Source organism: Xiphias gladius, chromosome 20 (genome assembly GCF_016859285.1).
Source record: "Xiphias gladius isolate SHS-SW01 ecotype Sanya breed wild chromosome 20, ASM1685928v1, whole genome shotgun sequence".
NCBI classification, from domain to species: Eukaryota; Metazoa; Chordata; class Actinopteri; order Istiophoriformes; family Xiphiidae; genus Xiphias; species Xiphias gladius.
This window is the reverse complement of record NC_053419.1, coordinates 1,464,914-1,488,724: the sequence shown is the minus strand read 5'-3', so window position 1 is coordinate 1,488,724 and position 23,811 is coordinate 1,464,914. Positions and strand designations below refer to the sequence as shown.

Here is a 23,811-nt window from a genome sequence, read left to right as displayed (position 1 = left end):
ATCAATTGACTGTTATGAGCTGGGACATCCAATTACCAGTCTTGCCCTCAGCCTCATCTGCATCTCTGGTCAGACTTTCAGAAACCTCTTGGATGGTTTTCCTTTTCTTTTTAGTGCCCCAGCTAATCTTCTGTTGCCTCTCTCATTTGGCCCTGTACATCCTGCTTCCTTCTGTCTTTATTGAGGTGGACACGGCTGATGCCACAGAAGTCAGGAGTTCTTTTGTGAGGGGAACCTTAGTAAACCCTTGTGCAGAGTGACATAATCACAAACAAGCGCCAGCAAGTCTCCACTTCCTTGTTCACAGAATAGCCTCTCTCCTTTGTCCATGGGACAAAATGAGCAGCTTTTTCTCTCAATGAAATCTGCAAATCCAAATCGTGTAATGTAAGACGTCTTGTCCTTTCCACCCTCGAAGGTTTTAGTGATACCAGAATCAAGAACATGGTTTCAGACAGCTCACCTGAGTCTTCAGAGTTGCAGAAGTTAACGCTGTTACTGCAGAATGGACTGCACTGGAGCCAGACTTTGGGGTTGCTCCCATTGCGAATACTGAACAATACTGGGCTATGGCAGGCATTTGCTTGTGGCTATTTATGGTGGCTTTATGTTTTTCTAACTTCCCATGCCAATGGCTTTATACCCAAAGTTCCTAATTTGAGCATCTTCTTGCACAAAGAGCAGTGGGCTTTAAATTCCTTACACAGTTTGCAGTAGTGGTTACTGGTTGGATTTGTTTTGAAATTTCATTACGGCATGATCAAAACCAATTTTTGCCAGACGGGACAGAAAATCAGAGCGCAGCCACCCACCCCCTTATTTCACCATAGTATTTCAGTTGTCTGATAACACACACAGCGCACGCACTGGGTGTCACATGAGCGTGCAGAGGGATTATAAAACATAAACACCACTTAAATTTAAAAAAAAACCAAAAAAAACAAAACACATTATTGTAAATGATAATGTAAGAGAAGTCTCCTAGTCCTTGTTAATGATGATACTTAACTGTTGAAGCTGCTGCGGTCTGAGGCAAACCTGCAGAACGCCTGACTCTCCCCCTCCCCCGAAACTCAAACAAGAACGAGTGCGGCCGCAGGTGTGGCTGAATACATAGCGTTACCCAGTTTGTTCATTATTCTTAATTCAGACAGAGTGGCTGATTATTTGTGCGAAACTGGATGGAGCATTTTGTTATGTTTGCCATAAAATTTGGGAGTTTCTAATTTTACTTATTCCTATGTGCATCTTTGTGGCTTTTTTGTGTTGATTTTTCTTGGTAGTTTATTGTTCCACAAGACATGCCACCTGCAGTATTTCAATACTGCAAGTAAAATGAAATGGCACCCGGTCAGATTAAAAGTTAGGATGAGTTTCTTTTACACTGTTTGAAATAAAGCTTTGTTTTAATTAGTTTCATATACACTCAGTGGCCACTTTACATTTTTACAGGTGTATCTAGTAATGTAATACAAATACAACAGCTTAGCTGACAATTCTCCCTTTAGAAAGATAATAATGGTTAGGTTTGATTGACACTGTCATAGAGTTATTAATTTAACTATATGTTTATATAGAGGTTGTAGTTTCACTGATGTTGATCTGGACTGTATTATATTGAGGGGTGTTTGTAATGATTTGTCCACCATATTTACAAACATGAGGGGGAAGAATATTAGAAACAATTTTCAATGGAATGCAGTCTAAGACACAACCACCACAGCTATGACCTCAGTAATAAAAACACAGTTGAATTAACTCCTCTCTGACAGTGTCAACAAAAACTGAACATTAAAAGTCTTCCTAAATGAAGAATTTGTGACAGTTCTGTTGTTTGGTATTTAATTAAATTGTATATGTGTACCAAAAAAGTGGCAAGGGAGTGTATGTTAAAGTGTAAAAATATAATAATCATCGTACAGAACCTAATACTGCAATATTTGTCGATAAATCTGTATCAGTTATGATCAATCATTTTTCATCTTCTGCTACTGTCTCTTGTGGTGTACACTCCAAGGCTCCATCTTAGCCCCTATTTTATTTTCCATGTATATGCTTCCACTGAGGTCTAGCTTTAGGAAATTCATAATCCCTTATCACTGCTATGTGGATATACACAGATGTACTTTCCATTGAAACCAAATACAATTCTAATTTTCAGTATCTTAAGTTGTTTTGAGGATATTAAATGCTGGATGGCCACAAATTTCCTTCAGCTAAATTAAAATAAAATTAAAAACAATTTTCCATTCTTAAAATTTCCCTACTGATATTGCCATCTCCCAGAAATCTTAGTGTCATTTTGACTCTTTAAATCTGACAAACAAATAAGTTGTGTCATTTACAGTAGCCTTTTCCATATTAGGTAAACAGAGAATATAAAACCATGTCTCTTTTGGACCTCTGGAGACTATTTTACATGTTTTTATTACCTCATCTCTCCATTACTACAACTCCCTTCATGTGGGAGTCACTCAGTCTTGAGTGAATTGATTTAAGATTCTCTTACTTGTTTTTAAAGCTCTGCATGGTTTGGCTCCAGGCTACATCTCTGATCTCCTCAGTTTATATTCTATATCCAGACCCCTCAGACCCTCTTATCTGATACTTCTCTCTGTTCTTCGCTCCCAGTGAAAAGTTAAAGGCGCCCAGACTGTGGAATAGATTACCCCTCACCGTCAATCTTTCCCATCTATCACCACTCTTAAATCCCAGCTAACGACCTGGCTTTATAAAATTGTTTTAAAGTCCCCTTAAATTTTAATGTCATGATAAAATTGTTTTGTTTTGTCTGTTGCAATTATATTTATTTTGTTTTTTTAATATTTAAATTATTTGACTGTATTCTAAATGTTCTATGTATGTGTGTGTGTGTATATATATATATATATATATATATATATATATATATATATATATATATATATATATATATATATATATATATATATATATATATATATATATATATATATATATATATATATATATATAGTCTTGCGGTTTATTAAATGTCAGGCTAACTTTTTAACTCTAGAGACTTAAATGTAAATTTGTACTGTATGTAGTCACAAAATATATTAAAAAATAAAAATATATCGATATATAAAGTATTTTAGGGACTGAAAATAAAAATAAATTCCGAACCAAAATACTAAATTCCACATTCCCACTCAGTATAACTTACTGTGGACGTTGATGGATTGAGGGTTGTCGCTTGGGCTTTGGGCTCTTGTTTTCATCAGGAGACTGTTTTTTCAGGTAAGTTAAAAAGGCATAGACATAAACTGACACATCAATGGATGGATGGAACAAATGTATGGAACAAAACCACTGCCCTACGTTATGAACTAAGTTTTGGCACTGCTCCTGATACACAAGTAAATATTCTTTGCCATCAGCCCTGTTTTACTAGTATTAATCCTCATATAACTATTCTCAATAATAATGCATTTGTTAATGTGGTAGACAATCTGACTTGCTTACCAGTGGGGAGTCTTTGGTGTTCTTTCTTGTGTGATCTGGAGATCTGCCAGGTTGTTCTTCAGCAAAATTTAGACTTAGTGCAGCAGGTTCACTGAGGAAAAAACAAAAACAAAAAGGTCTGTATATTACACTGCCATGATTCTGTGCTGTTGGTTTTAATGTGTACATTTAATGCTGTCTTATGGCTTTGCTGACTAGCTTCAGTGATCTATCTTTGACATCTCCTCAGCCAAAAATAATCTACACAGTTTTAGCCAGGTATTCTCTCAAAACCACTTATTGTACATATTGCCACATTAAATACATTTTTGCCTTCTAGTTTTTTTTTGAAGGAAAAAAACAACTAAAATAAACACTTGTCTAGCCTAACAATTATTTAATGTTTTTTCTTTATTACTCATTTATCCTCCTTTTATCTTATTTCATAGATACTGATTTAAGATCTTAAGTTTTGTCAGCATTATTTTTAATGATTTCTGTCTTTTATTGACTCCTGGAAAGCTTTATGGTCTTGCCTTTAAAAGCATGTAAGACATAAAATACATCTTCAAAATGGAAAAAGTGCTTGTTTGTGACTATTTTCAGCAGTGGATTAATCCACAACAGTGTGTTCATGGTAATGAAGGAACATGTCACTCAGTGCAACAGTCTGGCTCATTGATGTGTTTAATAGATTTTGGGTAACAATGGAGAGTTTGTGGCACGGAGAAAGAAGATACATCAAATGTTAGACACACAATACTTGTTAGTAGGATACATTCATTGTTGGTTTGGCTCTACACATTAGATTTTGTTGACAATAAGAAAAATATATAATTGGAACATTGTTATCCTTTCATAATGCTCATTATCATGACGCATTTATTATAAAACAAGTTTGACTTCTCTTAACTCTGGATGCAGGTCAGTGATTATGTTGCTCTCAGCCCTCCACTGAAGTCACATTCTCTCTCATCTCAGATAATATGAGTGAGCAGAAAATCAGCCTGAGGTCACTGTGGAAAGCTAAGCAAAGTACTTAACAGCTCACTTTTGAAACAGCTCTTTGATATATGTGACAAAGAAATGTTTCTGGGTCACACCGTCTACAGACACCAAGGAGTCTTACCATGATGGACCAGTGGTAGAAGATGTGGGGCCAGTGTTAGGGCCTGCTAATGGAGGGCTCATGGGCCCCAGAGAGCTGCAGGGAGGCAGGATGCTCATCATCAAACGGCCCCAAGTGGCAAAGTTCATATTCATCTGGGCAGCACGCAAGAAGTCCTTCCCTGTGAAGAGAAAAAGATAAAATCTGAACTATATACTGAAAGATTTCAAAGGAATTTCAGCACAAACATAATAGTGTCTATTGGTTAATAGCTGTCAAATGCCTGGTCTTGCATGGATTTTTGATGACTGATAAAATAAATTTTCTTTGGAATCATTTAAAAAAAAAAAAAAAAAAGTGCAGTTAGCTTTTATGTTTTAATTGCAATTAATGAAATGTAACATTTTAAAAAAGAATCTATCATGCATTTCAAATTGATCCAAACAGAAGTAGGTTTTTGGTTAGAAATGGTCATTTAATTGATAATCTAATGCTGGATAATTCTTTCTGTTTGGGTTGTTGTTCATCCGTTTATGATTTGATGGTCTGAGAAAAATACTCAATAACAAACTACAGATATCTCAGAACAAGTTGGTCTGGGGTGTATTGATTTTAAACCCTGGAACACCTGTTCACAAACAGTATTTCCAGTAGCTTCGGTGGTTACCCTTGAAGCACTCAGAAAGTAGGAAAAGAAAGTACATGTAGCATTAAACATTGGGGGGTTTGGCTAGCTGTTTAAAAGTGGTTGCTACACCATAGGGAGGACAGTATAGTGTGGTTCATAATATTTATAACAAGCCCATGAGTATCTTAAAGACCACCTTCAAAGGGTTGAGGGAGCTCATGCCCACCAGCCTAGAGCTAGTGTTGATGACTTGCACTTACAGAGGGTTAATACCAAGATACCTGTTCCATTAGGTTTTGTGGTGCCAGGAATTGGAATAAGGATCGTGGATCTTTTTATATTTTAAATTATAAATAAAAAATAAATAGCCACCACAGTTTTAAAAGACAGTCAAAGTACAGCTAATAAGAAACTTGGAAGCATAATTCTATCATCCAAGTTATAATTTGTATGCAAGCTCTTCTCATTTATGTTTTGGATGTTTGCCTGAGTGATTTTATTGATGATAACTCTGGTTTGCTTTTACTATGACGTTGCCTGGTCACCTGGATTTCTGCATCTCTCCTTTCTTAAATCAAGAACCACAAGTATTTTTTGTTGTGTTTGATTTAATGTCATCTCATGTCAAATAAACTGTATGTATACAATAATAGCCCTTATGTTAAAAAACAGTGACAGTTCACCAACCTCATAAAGCTTAAACAACATGAAATGAGAAGTACAGTCAGTGCAAATTTAGGTCCCGAAACTAAATATAAATCCACACCATAATCTTACTGTCAGAAACAAGCCTGAGAATAATTTCTTGAACATGTTCCAATAATATAATTATATTTAAACAAATAAATAACATTGGAAGAAAAAAAACTGATGCTATGCAATATGAATAAATGTTGCTACCTTTTTCTTTAGGGAAAATTCTTCTTTGCCTCTGGAGTTTGGAACGGCGCTCAATGACAGGATTAATAAATTTCACCTGGAAATGAACAGAGGAGCCTATTAATATTCATTTATAGGACTGTTGCAGCATTGGTATTGGTGGCTGTATCACTGGGAAAATGTTTACTGCTTGGGATTATTTTAGTCACAACACCATCTTTTGTGACCTTCATTCCCTGCTGCTTGCTGCAATATCACAAAACAAAGAATTAAAAACAAACAAACAAACAAACAAACAAACAAACAAAAAAAAAACATTTTACAAAAGGATACTGATTTGACCTTTCATTTTTATGGTGTAACAATAATTATATAAGAACCCAAGCAGTAATAGTGTTGAAAGTGAAGGCAACTCTGGAATGAGAAATGCATGCACAGTATATGGGAGGCAAAACCTCTAAATTGTTTATTATTTATTGTTTGCCCAGTGATGATTTTAAGTGTATTTTAATTATAAAGACATTTAAATGTCCCAAGTGTGAATAAACCACAACTTTAGGATAGAAATGAAAGTGAGAACCTCAATGAAGAGGATGCCCTGAGGCTCCAGCTGGAGACACATGCCATGTCGCTGGTTATCCAGGAAGTCCTCTAGCCGCAGGAACTTCACCCCACATAATGCCCGCCAGTCTCTCCAATAGACAGCAATTTCGAGCTCCCTGGACTAGATTGACATACACAAAAAATACTCATACATGTTCAGAATTTCATATTTCAATGTGTTTTTTTTTTCCAAAAACTGAATTATTTTGGTGTAGCGGAATGGAATCATTTTATGAATTACTGAAAAGTGCTTTTAAAGGGTAATCTGGTGAATTAGGACTTTGTTTACATAAAACTCAGAGTAGCACAGGCTGACATACAGTTGGGTACATAAGTATGTGTATGGTCAGAATTTTTGTCAGTTTTGTCTTGAGAAAGTGAAAAGCAGGCTCAGTTGGGTTGAGGTCAGATGACTGACTTGGCCATTGAAAAATATTGAATTTCATTGCCTTGAGAAGCTCTTCAGTTGCTTTTGCAGTATGTTTTGGGTCCATCTATGCTGCGAATCACCATCCAACAGTTTTGCATCATTTGGCTGAATCTGAGCAAAGTATTTCCCTATAGGCTTCAGAATTCATCCTGCTACTTCCATCAGCATTCACATCATCAGTAAATCACCAGTGACTCAGTTCCATTGGCAGCCATACATGCCCATGCTATAGCACTGTCTCCACCATGTTTGAAAGATGATGTAGTGGCTTTGGATCATGAGCAGTTACTTTCCTTCTCCATACGCTTCTCTTCCCATAATTCTGGTACAAGTTAATCTTGGTTTCATCTGTCCAAAGTCTTGTCCAGAACTCTCCAGGCTTTTTGGATGTTTTCAGGCAAAGTCTAACCTGGCCTTTCTGTTCTTGAGTGTTACCATTGGTTTGCATCTTGTGGTAAACCATCTGTCAAAGTCTACAATCAATTGAACTCTTCATGAATTGTAAATACAATGATATGCCTACCCTCTCAACAGTGTTCTTGACCTTGCTAGGTTTTGTGAAAGGTTTTTCTTCACTAAGGGCAGAATTCTGTGATCATTCATTTTAGTTGTCTTCTGTGGTCTTCCAGGCCTTTTGATGTTGCTAAGATCACCAGTGCATTCCTCCTTTTTAAGAAGGTAATTGTTGATTGGGCCAATCCCAAAGTTTCTGACATCTGTGTGATAGGTCTGTTTTGGTTTTTTTCAGCCTAATGATGGCCTCCTTCATTTGTATTAACATATCTTTGGACTGCATATTGAGAGTTCCCTGAACAGCTACCAAATGCAAATTCAACACTTGCAACCACCTCCAGACCTTTTATCTGCTTAATATGTCATGAAATAATGAGGGAACAGGCCAGACCTAGCCATGAAAATGATTGTCAATCAACTGTCCAATTACTTTTGAACCTCTAAAAATGAGGGAATATGTATAAAAATGGCTGTATTTCTTAAACATTAAATGCAATATTTTTGTTAAAACCCTTGAATTAAAAGGTGGAAGTATGCACTTCAATTACATCTTGATGGCTTTGTTTCAAATTTGCTGTGTTGGTGTACAGAGGCAAAATTTAATAAATTGCATCACCGTCCAAATAATAATGTACCTAACTGTATCTTGACTGGCTCTGGAAGTAAAAGTCAAATTCATATTTCTCATAGACAATGTTACACGTGTTACGTATTTAGAGCCCTTCTAATGCTACAATACACATGATATTCTCCTGGTTGAATCATGGTACAAAATATGAACAACTGTTCTTTGATAAAAAGTCAAAACTACAAGCCTGTGAACATAAAAACTTCAGGGTAGAAGTTAACTACAACTCCTAACATGTATTTCAGGAGATGGAAGCTCAAGACTACAGTGCTGAAAAAACTGATTTTACAGTCAGCATCTTCAAATCAATTTACCTTTAGATTTAGAGTTTAGATTTAGAGTCTAGATTTTTGTTGTTTCTGATTTTTAAGAAATTAAGTTGAAATAATTAAAACTGGTGCACATAACAAACCTATACGATCAATACCTTATCTGGGAGAGTCCCTGGTTTCTATGTTAAGCAGTGTTGAGGATATTGCTTAAAAAAAAGAAAAAAAAGAAATCAGAATACAGAATGGGGAAAGACTTCCAGAAAAGCTCTCCTTCCACTTCACAGCTCAACACCTGATCCTACATTTCCCATAATGCAAATAGCATATTTTTGCTGGATTCTGCTTGCCTGTTAAACGCTCATGTCTTTCATAACCCCCAGTTTGTAATGCAGGCCTTCTGTTATAAATTAATTTTCTCAAACCAGGACAACCCTGATAATCATCAATGTTATTTTGTCAGACTTGCCAAAGATTCTCCAGAGCCACAAAATATTATACACCTGTTTTCACAGGTTGTGTAGTACTCCCCTCGACTAGTAAACTGATCTCTGTGTGTGATGTCAGTGTCTTCCCCTTTAAAATATCTCTCAGTTAACCAGTCAGAATGAGAGCTGGGGCATTCAATTCTACATCCAAGTCTTAAGCAGGGATGCTGGGCTTGTACGGTTAAGGCAATTGAGAGCAAATGTCAGAAGATTAGCGGTGGGATTCCATGAATAGAGTAGGAGGTTGAGGCTATCAAAGACACACTTGGCCATTCTGACTCCCAGAGGGACCAGACGTCGGCTGTTTTATTTTTCTTGGGCTGTTAACAGATGTTCACCATTAGGGGTGATAGAGATAACATTTTGCAATAAAACTATCTAGTAAAGAGGGACAGCAATACTAGTTAGTTTAACCATGAGACAAAACCAAACTACACTGATACAGTAGTGAAGAAAAAGACAGTAAGACAAAAAAAAGTTACTGCAACTAATGTATTTACAATTTATTGATTAGTTTCCCACATTAAAGCACAAACCAATTGACTATTTCAAGGTTAATCTTTCAACCTATTTATAGATAGAGATATCTGTCATTACATCTGACTCCCAAGCCCCCTTCTATTTCTTTCTAAATTGGCTTCCGTCTAGCTACTCTACCATAAAAGGTCTGATTGATGGAGTGCTGCTGAGATGGTCATTGTTCCAGCAGGTTCTCCCATCTCTGCAGAGGACTTCTGAAGTACTGTTAGAGTGACCATTGGGTTCTTTGTCACCTCCATGACTAAGTCTCTTCTCGCCTGTTTACTCAGTTTGACCGGACATCCAACTCTACGAAGAGTCCTGGTGGTTCCAAACTTCTTCCATTTCACAATGATTAAGGCCACTGTGCTCCTGGGAACACCTAAAGCTTTAGAAATGGTTTTATACTCTCACCCTGATCTATGTCCTCACCACAATTTTATCGCAGATGTCTACAGAGAGTTCCTTTGACTTCATGACTTGGTTTTTGACGTGACATGCAGTGTGAATTGTGGGACCTTATATACACAGATGTGTGCTTTTCCAAACTATGTCCAGTCAATTCAGTTTGCCAGAGGTGGACTCCAATCAAGTTCTAGACACATCTCAAGGATAATTAAAGCAAACAGGATGTACCTGACCACAATTTGGAGTTCCACAGCAAAGGGTCTGAATACTTTTGTAAATGGAGAGATTTCAGTTTTTGATTTTTTAGTAAATTTGCAAAAATTTCTAAAAACATCTGATCACTGCCATTATGAGTGTAGATTAATGGGCAAAAATTGCAATTTAATCCATTTACATTTAAATCCACATTTTTACATTTCATGCCATCATAAAACAGGGAATTGCAGAAACCATTTTAAAAATGCAGTTCTCGGTCTGATGTAATTCAAATTGCTAGGTGAGGTGAAAGCCACTGACCCTTTCCAGTTCGATGCTGTAGCTCTGGCCCCAGGCCTCTTTACCCAGCTGTCTCCAGTGTGTGCGCCCCACTATTCTGTTGTCCACCTTCAGAACAGCGCTCATCTCCGCTGAGAAACATATACAAAGATGCAAACTGATACACACAGTACCTAATAGATGTTATAAAGGTTGTAATAGGCTGTGTGGCTATTTTAAATAGAGAAAAACACAGGGTTAGCTGCTATGACTACACAGAATCTGAACACAGACTGCTGAATTAGACATAACATTCATTTCTCTCCAAACAGTGTTCTCTGACTCTCCAGCAGCTTTATTCCATGAGGAAAGAAGCATTAATTCAATTCTAACACTCATCTGGGTTGCCTTCTATTATTACTTTGAGCTCATAGCAATATTAAGCTTCATGAGCAGCATTGTATGAAAGAGGCTTGCATTCACAAAAGAAAAAAAACTTGAAGAACTCATCTTCAAATTACGACTTCTTTATCTCATAATTGCGATTATGACTGATCTCATAGTTACAAGAAAACAATTAAAAGGATCTTGATTCTGTAATTATGAGAAAATTTTAATGAAGTATCACTGTTTGAGAAGACAAAGGCAATATGGTGCTATATGATTTAGTTTTTCACAAGTATAGATGTGTGACAAATTAAAGGAGAAACCTAAAAAATGAGTGGAGAAACAGGATGACAGTGCCCTCATCCATAGGGCACGAGGGGTCACTGAATGGTTTGATGAGTATGAAAATTAAGTGACTCATATGCTTTGGCCTTTACAGTCACTAGATCTCAACCAAACTGAACACCTATGGGAGATTTTAGACTGACGTATTATACAGCGCTCTCCACCACCTTAATCAAAACACCAAATGAGGGAATATCTTTTGGAAGAATGGTGTTCCATCCCTCCAGTAGCGTTCCAGAGACTTGCAGGATCAATGCCAAGGCGCAGTTAAGCTGTTCTGGCGGCACAGCACCCTACTAAGACACTTTATGTTGGTTTTTCCTTTAATTTATCATGATGATTATGCTTAAATAACCATTAAAATTAAGTGTTTATTTTTCAACAAAGTACATTGGAAGATTTTTCTTTAAATGTTTAAAGTCTTCATTTATGTCAGCCTATGTAAGCTTTTACAAGAAACAGGAAGTATAATGTTGCCATGGATACAGTGAATTATACTGTGTGCTGCAACATCCATTAGCTATACCACTTATACCTTGAGGGTCACAGAGGGCTACATCTTGAGCCCTGTTTTTAGGCCTGTATTTGTTTACATTTTGGAATAATTAAGTACACCGAAAAGTTCCTTGTAATCATGGTAATATTGTAATGACAACATTTTATCTTCCTACACAAAGGGAAGTAAAATAGCCAAACACAAAATTTCTTAGGTGGAGTTTTAACTTACAGGACAAGTCATCAGCCTTGGTTGTCTTGCCATTGGCACTGCGTCCTGATAGGCCAGCTCTCACCTTCAGAGACTTTCCATCCGAGACGCTTCCAGGGGTTGCCGAGACACTGGTCGCACGACCACGGCCCGGAACTGACTCCAACAGGTCTTGGCAACCCTTTAAACATACCTCTAACCGACCTGAGAAACAGCATTTCATTTGTTAATTCAGTGCTGAGAAAACACTATTCAAACTTTATTGGAAACATTTATTTTTTTGAGAGACAAAATGCAGATGTTCCAGAAATTACAAAAAAAGAGATCAGATGAGATATTGAAAAAAAGTATATTTAAGTATTGGTAGCAACCTGTTAGACTTGCTGGTTTGAAAAAGGGGGAAGAGTAGGAAGAGGACGGAGTGTTGGACTGCTTCTTTGGTGTGCAATAGGAAGGGGAGGTTCCCAACACTAGTTCTTCTTTTATGGCAGTATGCTTGGGATGGTCCTGAGGCAACTCACTCAAACGTCTCTCCAAGGAAAGACGTAATAAATCCACCTTCTGAGACGACTCTTGCATTCGTGCCTGAGCCTGAAGGAAACAACACTCCTGAGGAATACAGACTGGTTTTTTCCCCAATATTTTTTGAGGAGATTATTCCTTTATTAGACAGTAACAGTAGAGATACAGAAAGGAAACAGGGAGAGAGACAGAGTGGGCTAAGACACGCAAGACAAATTCCCAGCCAGAACCAAACCAGGTATGTTTTGGTTATATGTTACGCACCTTAAGTCAGGCATATTTTCAGGGAATAACTTTCATTAAGTTTAAGTAAGTCTGACCTAAGTTACCATGGAAATGTATCCCTCCAGACTAACCTGAAGGACTTTCATAAAGTAGGCTAAGAAAAGCCGGACTTATTGTGAAAGTCTTGAAAGAGCCTAACGAACATAACCAGGATTAAAGTGTTTCAAAAACCAAATCAGGACTAATGAGATCAGTAGTCTGATCTCGTTATCTCCGAGTTTTCTTAATGAAATAGATTAATCCTAGATCAGTTTGTTAGGTTCATTCAAGACTTTCACATTAAGCCCTGCGTTTGAGAGTCTCCTTTATTAAACACTCCTTAGGAAGAAGTAACTAATTATTATTGTAAGTCTCATTGTATTTGCATTTGCATTTACACTTGATATTATTGTTATTAAATGTACTCAGTTGCTATTTTTCACAGATATCAGAACTGATCACAGCACCGAATACTTAATTAATGGGACTGGTTAATGGCATAAGCCAATTCCAATCAAGGGAATTTTCATTTTGTAGTGCTAAATCACAAGTTTGTCTCAGAGGGCTTTAGTTGTCATTCTGTCCTTGTAAACTAGAAAATCAGGTGGGCAGGAGGCAAGTTAATTTATTAACCACAGTGGTGGTCTGATCACAAGTCAGATAAATACCTGGTGTAAATGGGGACTATCCAGCTGTTACAAACCTCTGCAAGTATGCGGCGGTCTTGTATCTTACACTCACTCAGCTGCTTCACCACATTTTTAGCACCTTGTGCTACGGCCAACTCAATTTTCATGTGGTGCATGAGTTCAGCCACCCGCAGCTCCAGAGGACTGATCATTTCCACAGGGTGACCTGAAGACAGGTGGAGTATGATAGGCATGATTAGCAGGTTTGAAAACAGACAAAGTATGCACCAGCTTTTTAAGAATGCTGTATCTGAGCTGTTACATACTTATATTAGCAAAAAACATTTGTACCTCACCACAGTGAATGATAGCAGTTCTTGAGTATGTAAGTTCATTCTTGACTTTGAAAACATTTGTTTGACCAAATAAAATAACACCAATGGCTTTTTCTAGGACTTTCAAGTGCATTTCACTGTCTTCATCAGCAGATAGAGTATGCTCAGTTGCCATGGGTATAGCTCACATTTCATCACTGATGATAGCTCTCCATGAAACCTGAGAAAACTCCAGCTCTGAGAACCTCCGGACAAAGGTTGTGTATTAGACTTACCTGTAGGTCACAATGCAGCGTAAAACATAGTTCGTTGCACTGAGTATCAGTTTGATAATATCATATATGTTTCTGATAACATATTGTTTGCATTTGCGTGGTTACTAAAGTTTGAACATGTTTAGGGTGACTCCTGATATAATAATGAATTTCTTACATGGGATTTGTCAGTTAAATTTTTCAGTAATGTTTGTTTTTTACTGAAAAAAAACTTTTTTTAAGGCAGAGGCAAAAACTGTATGTGTGTGTATAGTACAGTAGATTTACCATGTGGGCCATCCCGTTCCTCATCACTGGCGTGACAAACTTTTATAATCTGCATGCGCAGCAGCTCAATCTTCGTGCGGCTGTCCTGCAACATCTGCTGGGCTGTAGACAGCATCTTCCTGTCCTGGAAAACAAAATAAACAACTAAAGACCACCACATTTTGACTTGTTAGTACAAGTATCAGGAAAAGCACAGGTGTATCTAATTAATAATAATTAGTAACATTTGTGATGATGGCACCTGGAACTGTGTCACCTAAATGGAAAGCAGTTATAATGTTATTAGTTCCATCTGTGCCGTCCCTAGTCTGTTAATCAGATTCAACTGTCATGTTGTTTTACTTCACTATTTGAATCTCTGAACACAAAACTGGAGCTATGGGCAAATTATAGAAGTCTGGACCAAGGTTATGGTTTTCTTCAAAGACATGTCAAAATGTCTGCCATGAGGAAAGATCTATTACACCTAAACAGTATGTTGTGATGACATTTTGCTTTGTATAACTTTTAATATATAAGTTTTCTAGGATTTAAATGACTAATATACGCAATTATCTAAATAAAATACAATGGGGCTTCCAAAGGGCACTCAGATAACAAAAATAAAAAAATATTTACTAGAGCTGCTAATGTGCAGACAACAAAAGACCATTTCATACTTTAGGACAATTCACTAGCTTTATATAATTGGATGAAATACATTAAATAAGAATTTAGCAAAGGACATTGAGCACATTTAAAAAAAACACAAAAAGGATATAAACTACATTTTAATTTAAAAGATATAAATAAATAGTGAACAGTTCAGGATGTAAGGTGGATAACAGTCAAAGGCAGTTCATTCTAGTACCTCACACTCTACCCACTAAGAAAAGCCCCATCCTCAAGTACTCTCTCTGTAGTGGCAATTCTTTGTCTCCCTCCCCTGTCCAATCCTCTAATACATCAGAGATAGTTTCTGTTGCTATTAGCAGTTTACAACACAAGATAGTTTTTACTCTTTGCTACAAAACAAACCACCTAAGAAAATCATCTCCATCAGCAAAGTGACCAAATGTGTAAACAAAGAACGAGAATGAGTTATATGTGTGTGTGTGTGTGTGTGTGTGTGTCTGTATGTCATAGGCTACTTTAGGGACAAATTTCCGATGCAAGACCAGTTAATTGGGGACAGCTTGTCGACTTAGAGAAAAAGCTGATTTTTGGGTCAGTGGTCAAGCTTAGGTCATGGTCAGGGTTAGACAAGTAATTGTTATGGCTAGGGTAAGTCTCCATGAAACTAATTCAAATCTATGTAATGTCCTCAAAGGGTTACAGGTTTGACTGTGTGTGTGTGTGTGTGTGTGTATGTGTGTGTATATAATTTGGTCCATATTGTACTGTACCTTAACTGAACTGTTTGTGTAAGTCTGGATTATGTTCTCAGCACCCTGTTTGACTTTGGTCTCCATGGTGAGATGTTTCTTGAGGGTTCTGACTCGACTGGCCAGTGGTGATGGGACCTCTTCCCACTGATACAACTCAGCTGAATGGTTGTGGTCTTCTTCCTCCCAGCAGCCTGCATTTAAAAAAAAACCCACCACAGGGGTGGGTCAAGATCATTTTGTTTTTGGAAACAATTCTCTCTAGTTAGAGGCAATTCATTTGAGAGGGTTTAATGACCGGTTCAATTTATTTCTTTAAAGAAAATGTGTATAATTTTTGTGAGTAGAGCATTTTTCAATAGCTCAGATGGTGTAAGTTTTTGTACCCCGACACAATCCTGGGGTAGCAGTGTGCATTACAGTTTGCTACAGTGTCTTGTTTTATGTTGACACTGGGGTATACAGAATGCTCAAATTCTACTCGAAATGCCTTAAACTAATCAAACTATATATAGGCTATAACTATAGGCTTTAGTCACACGCATATCCATCTTTGATCAAAAACAAGGTTGGTTGGGGGAAAAAAATGTAGAATTAGGTTGCTGTATCTGAATTGCCTGTTAAGAGCTTGAGGCAGTGGTACAATGCAAGCCTCGAAGACCAGAGCGTCCAAATTAGGGAAGAAAGCATCAAAAAGGTCTGGTGTGCATAGACAAGACCTTACTCCCAGGCAAGCTTTAACTTTGGTGCGGTTTTGACTGCTTTCACGCCTGATGTGACCTCTAACAGTCTACGAGATTCCAATCAAAATCAAGATGCTGGAGAGATCAATAAGCTCCTACATAAAGAAGTGGCTTGGACTTCCCCGTTGCCTCAGCAATATTGGCTTTTATGTGAATGATGCACTGGATCTACTTGTCTCTAGTCTCACTGTAGAATACAAGTGCACCAAAGTGAGGCTGGACATGACCCTGGCTGAGTCTCAAAACGGTGGGATTAAGCAACTACTCCCAGGCTGAAAGCTGGGAGAAAGTCGACCCCATCTGAAGCTGTAGAGCAAGCAAAATCTGCTTTCAGGCCCGGAGACATTGTAGGTCAGGTGCAGCGGTGGTTGTGTTCTTGTGACAAGTCGCCCCACTTAGCAGAAAGCAACATCGGCCCAGTGGAGAAAGCTGGTAGTTGCTGAGGTCCACCAGCAAGAGGAGGCAATGCAATGTGCAAGGGAAGTCCTACGGGCCTAACAGGGCCAGTGGTCAACATGGGAAAACCTGGAGCGCTGCACACTCACCTGAAAGGATCTATGCGAGGTGGAAGGAGGGAGAATTAGCTTCATCATCAGAGCATCCTTACCGGCTGCTAAACCAGTCTCTCAAGGCTGCCTTCGTACCAGCACGAAAACTCCCAAAGCTTCCAACTTCAAGGAGGAAATGAAGTCTGCTGGACACACCCTGTGACTGGAAGATGCAGGTGGCTCTAGACCAGAAGTTCATCTCTCCACCAGACCTGTTCTTGTGGTCTACCTCACAAAAGGTCCCTATGTATTGTGGAGCTAACCATGCCTTGGGAGGCTGCAGTGGTTGAAGCACATGAATGGAAAGGGTTGAAATATGCACACATAGCAGCTGAAGCAGTTCAGCGGGTCTGAAGTGCACGAGTGCTACCAGTGGAGGCGCATTGTAGAGGTTTTGTGGCCAAAGCAACCACTGGGCTCTTGAAAGAGAAGGAGTTTGAGGTTGGGCTCTACCGCAAGCCACCACGTCATCATCAGAGGCTGCCAAGTGTAGCAGCAACTTGCTTTTGCTAAAGAGGACCTGATCTGGGCTGCAAGTTCACCATCAACCTACAGGAAGGGGTAAAAGCAAAGGGGGGCACACTGCCGAGAACAGATGTCGCCACTGAGCCCTCTGGAGGTGTCATGAACAACCAAAAATGGTGCAAAGGTAAGTGGTAAACTGTGAGAGGTAAGTTTTAGGTCACCAAAAACTGAAAAATCATGTAATTTTCATGTAGAAAGGGCCTTTTTCAAAAATTGACTAATTGGTTAACTTACAAGTAAGGTGAAGGGGTACAAAATGGAGGGGGGCAAACCTAGGACGCCAGATGTCGCTGTTGGAGTTGTCGTGGGCTTATCAATGAAACACCAGTGAAGGAGGGTGCCCACCCAGATGACCCCAATGAAGTGATCACCCCTACAGCCACTCAAGAAATCAAGGGCGTGCTGATTACTGTAAGGGGTAGTTACAACAAGTCTTATGAGCTCAGCTGCTGCTTGTACCTTGTTGTGAACAGTGCCCCACTGCTGGGTACCTGCCTGCTATTCTTAGGGAGAGAGACAAGCAATTGGGTTAACATTGCTTTCCACTGAAGACAAAACTTTGCCAAAGTATGATTAATATAAGCAGGGATGTTGGCAAAATGTAGACAAAACAACAAAACATGTAGTAGTTTATTATGCTTGCTAGTTGCTAACACAAACCACGCTGATGTCACTTGAAATATATAATCTGTCAGTCACAACCATTATAGACAAGGGGCTTAGAGTAAATAGGGATATGAGTACAAATTTGCTACTTTAAAGAATCCATCTGGATACATAACTAACATGGAACTCAGAGCCCATACTTCTGGTAAGGCCCAAGTAATCCTACAAGTCTGTCTAGCTCTTATTATAGAAAAATAAAAGGAAAAAGTAAATAGTCTGATAACATAAATGATTTATTTGCCATAAAACATAGTAGGTACCACTCTGTGTGTGTGATGCAGATCCAGCACTTTCTTTCACTAGATTTGGATCAGCACCAAATTTTACAAGCTCAGGCCTCAACACTATAAAAATGTCAGATTTTTTACATCAAGTTCCATACATTATTTCCTGAGAAACTGATGAAAATGTCATTCCTTATTTTGCAATATTAAGGAAAGTGATAGAATAATTCCTCGAATCTGCCTCTTTAAACTGATCTGCACTAAAATTTAATGGGTTCTTCTCTGGCCCATGGCCCATCCCTTCACCAAGTTTGGAGCAAATCAGTTCAGTCCTTTTTGTGTAATCCTGCTGACAAATAAACAAACAAACCAACAAACAGACAATGGTGAAAATATAACCTCCTTGGTGGAGGTAATGATGGAACTGACAAATAAGTGCTCATAAGAAGCAAGAAACAGGACAAGCCTGGCTTTTAGTATTTTATTAACTTGCTCTGAACCAGATCAAAAATGCCTAAAAAGACTGACAATTCCTTCATTATTTAAGTCAGTGTATTCCTTGGAAATGAGGCCCTTGGAGTTTCTATAATAAGATGAAGGCTTAAGGAGCTGCCATTTTAAATCAGAAAAAACATTCCAGTATATTCTCTGTCTCTGTTTTATTTACCTGCGGTGCTATCTTTCTCTGTTGCCATAGACCTGGCGTTGAGCTCCTGCAGTTCCCAGTGCAACTTGTCCAACTTGCGGCTTGAAGCCTTGAGTTGGCCCTCCACGTCAGCTGCACTCTTGCGATTAGTGACAGCGCGTCGCAGCCTCTCAGCTGCTTCCTTGATCTTCAGCTCTCGCTGGATCTCCTGCCTGAGCAGAGTACGAGCGTCTTCCAAACGCTGCTGAAACTCTGGGTCAAGAATATCCCCCTCATCCAGACCCTGCAGGTTGCCCTAGTGAAAAACACACAACACATTCAATCTCTGATCCCTGTGCTTGTTTCTATTATTAATTTATTATTTAATCTTTCATGCCTTGGAGCCCACTATATCCTCACACTGAATCTCCTCAGGTCTTTCAAATTTTTATCTTTTATACTTATGTTATAGTATGTTCCTAGCAACTAGGTGCAAGTCTGAAAGAAATCAAAATGTCTCATTAAAAACAATCACACCACTGGAAAGAGCATGTTTTAATTAGTAACTGCACAAAATATGAAGTCGGTACCAGTAACCAAACTATATTAAGGTATCAAACACTGCATGATTTTCTACAGACATTCTGCAAATTAACTAATTTCTACAATTTAACTAAGACAATATTGAGAAATTAAAAGCTTTGAAGGATTAGTGTCTACTTTAAGACTTTGAACAATGCAGTGGTGCCCCCCCATTCCAACTAATTCAAACATGCTCTTTCCAGTGGTATGACTGTTTTTAGGCTTGACTTTGTCATACATAGGCAATATACACTTAAAATATAGCTGTACAGTCATATTTTTCATTTTGAATGCCTCAAATCAGAAAATAATTTCTTTCAGACATGCACCTAGTTAATAAGAAAGTACTATAACATGAGTATTATATACAGAGATTTTAAATATCTGATGTGGTTCAGTATGAAGATTTAGTGGGCTCCAAAGCACAAAATAATTTTTTTAATGCAATTTCCAGCAAGCCATAACTTATCAAATATCAATTTTAGAAGTAAAAGACATCGAATAGTGAAGAACAATCCATGAAAATTGAAGCATGTAGGATCACTAGTTCAAAATTAATTACTTATGGAACTCTAAAATTTTTAAGCAACACTTGTTTATTGGGGCCCTGACTGCTTTTTTTTTTTTTTTTTTTTAAAAGCCTCCATATCTCAGAAACTAAAGAATATACAAGCCGAAAATTTTTTCACATCAGTTCTGGGTGCAATGACATTATTTACATAAATTATGACGCAAATCCAAGTTTCTGAGTCAGGAAAATTTTCTAAAATCTTTAGATTTGACATTGAATTACCCTAAAGTGTGTGGTTGAGAGCTTATTTTAAAAGACAGGAAATTTAAAAGGGCAGCTGCAACATATTAGGCCAGAACATTATAAGTCCAGCACTGAGATGGCTCAATGATGTCCAACACTACTGAGAGGAATTAACAAAACCTAAAATACAAAAAAAAGGACAGCCATCACCCACATTTCCACCAGACTACCTAGAATAAGACTGAAGACAATAATTATCTCCATCTGCAATTTAAAATACTAAATAGAAATTAAACACAGGTTGTGGTCACTGATTGACGCAGCCTAAAAAGAAAGGAAAACCACCACTTGACTGGATAGGAAGGACTGCTAAGGAAGTTAAACCCAGTTGTGACAGTTGTACCAACAGTGGATAGACAAGACAAGACAAGACAAAAAAAAAAAAAAAAAAAAAGACACAAGGCCTCCCCCTTGTGGATGAGCTTTCTACTACTTCATTTAAATCAGCGTTCTCTCAGTGTCAGGAAACCAGGTGCTGTATCAAGATTAGGGGTGCAACTATTGATTCATTTCATTGCTCATTAATCTGTTGGGTTTTTTTTCAATTCATTAATTTAGTCATCAATAAAAAAATACCCATACAAATTCTGAGAGTCCAAGGTGATGTCTTCAAGTGTCTTGTTTCGTTCAACCAACAGTAAAACCCTAAGATATTGAAAAAAAAAACAAAAAAAAAACAGCAAATCTTCACATTTGAATAGCTAGAACCAGAGAATGTATTTCTCATTTCCTTTTGATTAAAGAACTAAAAAGGTTAATCAATCACCAAAATTGTTGCACATTTCATAATCAACAAATTGTTTTGGCTCCAGCCAAGATTCATTCTTTTATTTTATTAATGTTGTCTTGCATCATTGTCAGACACCACCGCCCTGTAGTGACACACTGACATTTTTTATTTCTTTCGTACAGATTAATCCCTATGAAAACTGTTCAAACAGTAATGCTGTTTCTGAAAAGAACATGATGTGACTGAATTTTCACAATTTGTCATTTTTTCAATTCTCGGAGCACCACGAACAAAACTTCATGCAACCTGCAATTTTACTGAGGTTGAAGCAAAAATCTCAGACATTATATATGCTTTTCTAGATAGATTGGTGGTGGTGTATTGATGTGGGGAATGATTTCTTGGCACACTTTGGGCCCCTTAATACTAATCAATCATGGTTTGAATGCCACAGCCTGCCTGACTATTGTTGCTGACCATGTGCATCCCTTTATGTCCACAATTTACCATCTTCTAATGGCTACTTCCTGCATAATAATGTACCAGGTCACAAAGCAAAAGTTGTCTCAAACTGGTTTCATGAACATGACAATGAACTTAGTGTACTTCAATGGCCTCCCCAGTCACAAGATCTGAATCCAATAAACACTTTTGGGATGTTGCAGAACAGGAGATTGGCAGCATGAATGTGCAGCAGACAAATCTGCAGAAATGAGGTGATGTAATCATGTCAACATGGACCAGAATCTCAGAAAGAATGTTTCCAACATCTTGTACCTCATACCACAAAGAAACAAGGCTGTTTTGAGAGCAAAGGGAGGCCCTACCCACTATAAGAATGTCGGAGACCAATACTGGATTTTTGGGAGTACAAAAATTTTGATAGATATATTGGCCAACATTCTTCATACCCAGTGGGGTCCAAAAGTCTAAATCCACTCCCCCATTTTGAATGGGAAAGTAGTCTGACTTCTGGAGATATGCAGTGCATTGAGAAAGTATTCAGACCCGTTTGTTTTTTTTTCACATTTTGTTATGTTGCAGCCTTATGCTTATATATAAAATGACACCCCCCCATCATCAATCTACACTCAATACCCCATAATGACAAAGCGAAAAAACAGCAATTTTGGAAATTTTTTGCAAACTTACTAAAAATGATAAACTGAAATATCACATTGACATAAGTATTCAGATCCTTTGCTATGACACTTGAAAATTAGCTCAGGTGCCTCCCATTTCTTTTAGGAAGTTTCTCCCATCTCCACATAGGATCTAGGATCTAGGATCACATAGGATCTCCACATAGACAGAGTGAATATCAGGTTCTTGGTCACTTCTCTTACCAAGGCCCCTCTCCCTTAATTGCTCAGTTTGGCCAGGCGGCCAGCTCTAGAAATAGTCCTGGTTGTTCTAAACTTCTTCCATTGAAGAATTATGGAGGCCACGGTGCTCTTGTGAACCTTCAATGCAGCAGTATTTTTTTTAATAGCCTTCCCCAGATCTGTGCCTCAACACAATCCTGTCTGAGCTCTGCATGCCGTTCCTTTGAACTCATGGCTTCGTTTTTGTTCTGATATGCATTGTCAGCTGTGAGACCTTATATAGAAAGATGTGTGCCTTTCCAAATCTTGTCCAATCAATTGAATTTACCACAGGTGGACTCCAGTCAAGGTGTAGAGACATCTCAAAGATGATCAAGAGAAATAGGAGTGTCATAGAAAAAGTGTCAGAAAAGGGTCTGAATACTTACGTCAATGTGATCTTTTAGTTTTTCCTCTTTAATATATTTGCAAAATGTTCTAAAATTCTGCTTTCCCTTTGTAATAATGGGGTATTGACTGTAGATTGATGATACTTTCTGAATGCATTATAGTTACCTGTCCTTTATTACCCATAAGAGCCCCTCTCTTCAGCTGGTATGTTCTTCCGTACCTCTTTGAATTGATTTGTTTGGTTGTTTGCCTATTACGCATGCACCTTGCTCTCCTATTTATTTACTACCTTCTTAGGGTGGTATACTGTTAATCCTTATGAAAAATTTTTTAGAGCTGAAACATTTAGTCAAATAATTGACTGAAAGCAAAATAGTTAAAAAAAAATGTAATATTGCTGCTTCTCAATTGCTGCTTTTTTGTCTTTATTTGATAATATCTTTAGATTTTGGACTTTTGGTCAGACAAAACAAGCAATTTGATTATATTATCTTGGCCCACAATGCGATCTTCAATATAGACTTTTTAAATATAGTTAAATTAGTAAAACATTTGTTTTTCAAATGATTGGATTTTCATTAAAAACAAAACTGTCTTGAATGGACAGGATCTGTAATTATTTAACATTGTAGTGATATTAACCACAGGTGTACCCAGATTTGTTGTATACTGTATGTTGTGTAACTGTACTAATGAATTTCTAGACACAAATGGAGTGTGCTGCTTCTTCATTTTATCTATACATTAAGACATTTTTATGAAAACCTGTCTTTCAATACATCATCCACTATCATGTCAACCCTGCTGCTCTTCCTGTCCACCACTTGTCCTTATTGTGCTCCTGCCTTTGCCAGTCAGCTGACCTCCAGCCTGCAGACATGTCCCTCATTATCCCATTATCCAAAGAGTTTATACTGTATTAACTGTACAGTAGCCTCGTCATTTACCACACTGTCTACTGCATCTTCTAGTCATATTCCTCGTCTAGATATGAAAAGAGCCATGAAATAACCCGAACTTCAGTGTCATCTGTGACAGCATTCTGTTTGTTTCTATAGGTATTATCCTCTGTATTACCAATGGACACACCCCACAAACCAAACAAGTTCACCTTTTTCTGTCCCAGTAAGTAG

At 37.8% G+C, this 23,811-nt stretch overlaps 1 protein-coding gene across 1 annotated transcript in view; it reads right to left on the bottom strand.

Annotated features, from left to right (window-relative positions):
- pkn3 (protein kinase N3) overlaps positions 1-23,811 on the bottom strand; it is a 31,473-nt gene that overhangs the window by 6,795 nt on the left and 867 nt on the right. Inside the window, exons 2-13 of the mRNA XM_040157126.1 lie at positions 18,880-19,153; positions 15,528-15,700; positions 14,143-14,266; positions 13,340-13,491; positions 12,222-12,441; positions 11,872-12,054; positions 10,455-10,564; positions 6,661-6,804; positions 6,102-6,177; positions 4,595-4,754; positions 3,487-3,577; positions 3,188-3,249 (exon numbers count right to left, since the gene is read on the bottom strand). Of these exons, the coding sequence (XP_040013060.1) occupies positions 3,188-3,249; positions 3,487-3,577; positions 4,595-4,754; positions 6,102-6,177; positions 6,661-6,804; positions 10,455-10,564; positions 11,872-12,054; positions 12,222-12,441; positions 13,340-13,491; positions 14,143-14,266; positions 15,528-15,700; positions 18,880-19,153 (1,769 nt within the window). The remainder of the gene's footprint in view (positions 1-3,187; positions 3,250-3,486; positions 3,578-4,594; positions 4,755-6,101; positions 6,178-6,660; positions 6,805-10,454; positions 10,565-11,871; positions 12,055-12,221; positions 12,442-13,339; positions 13,492-14,142; positions 14,267-15,527; positions 15,701-18,879; positions 19,154-23,811) is intronic.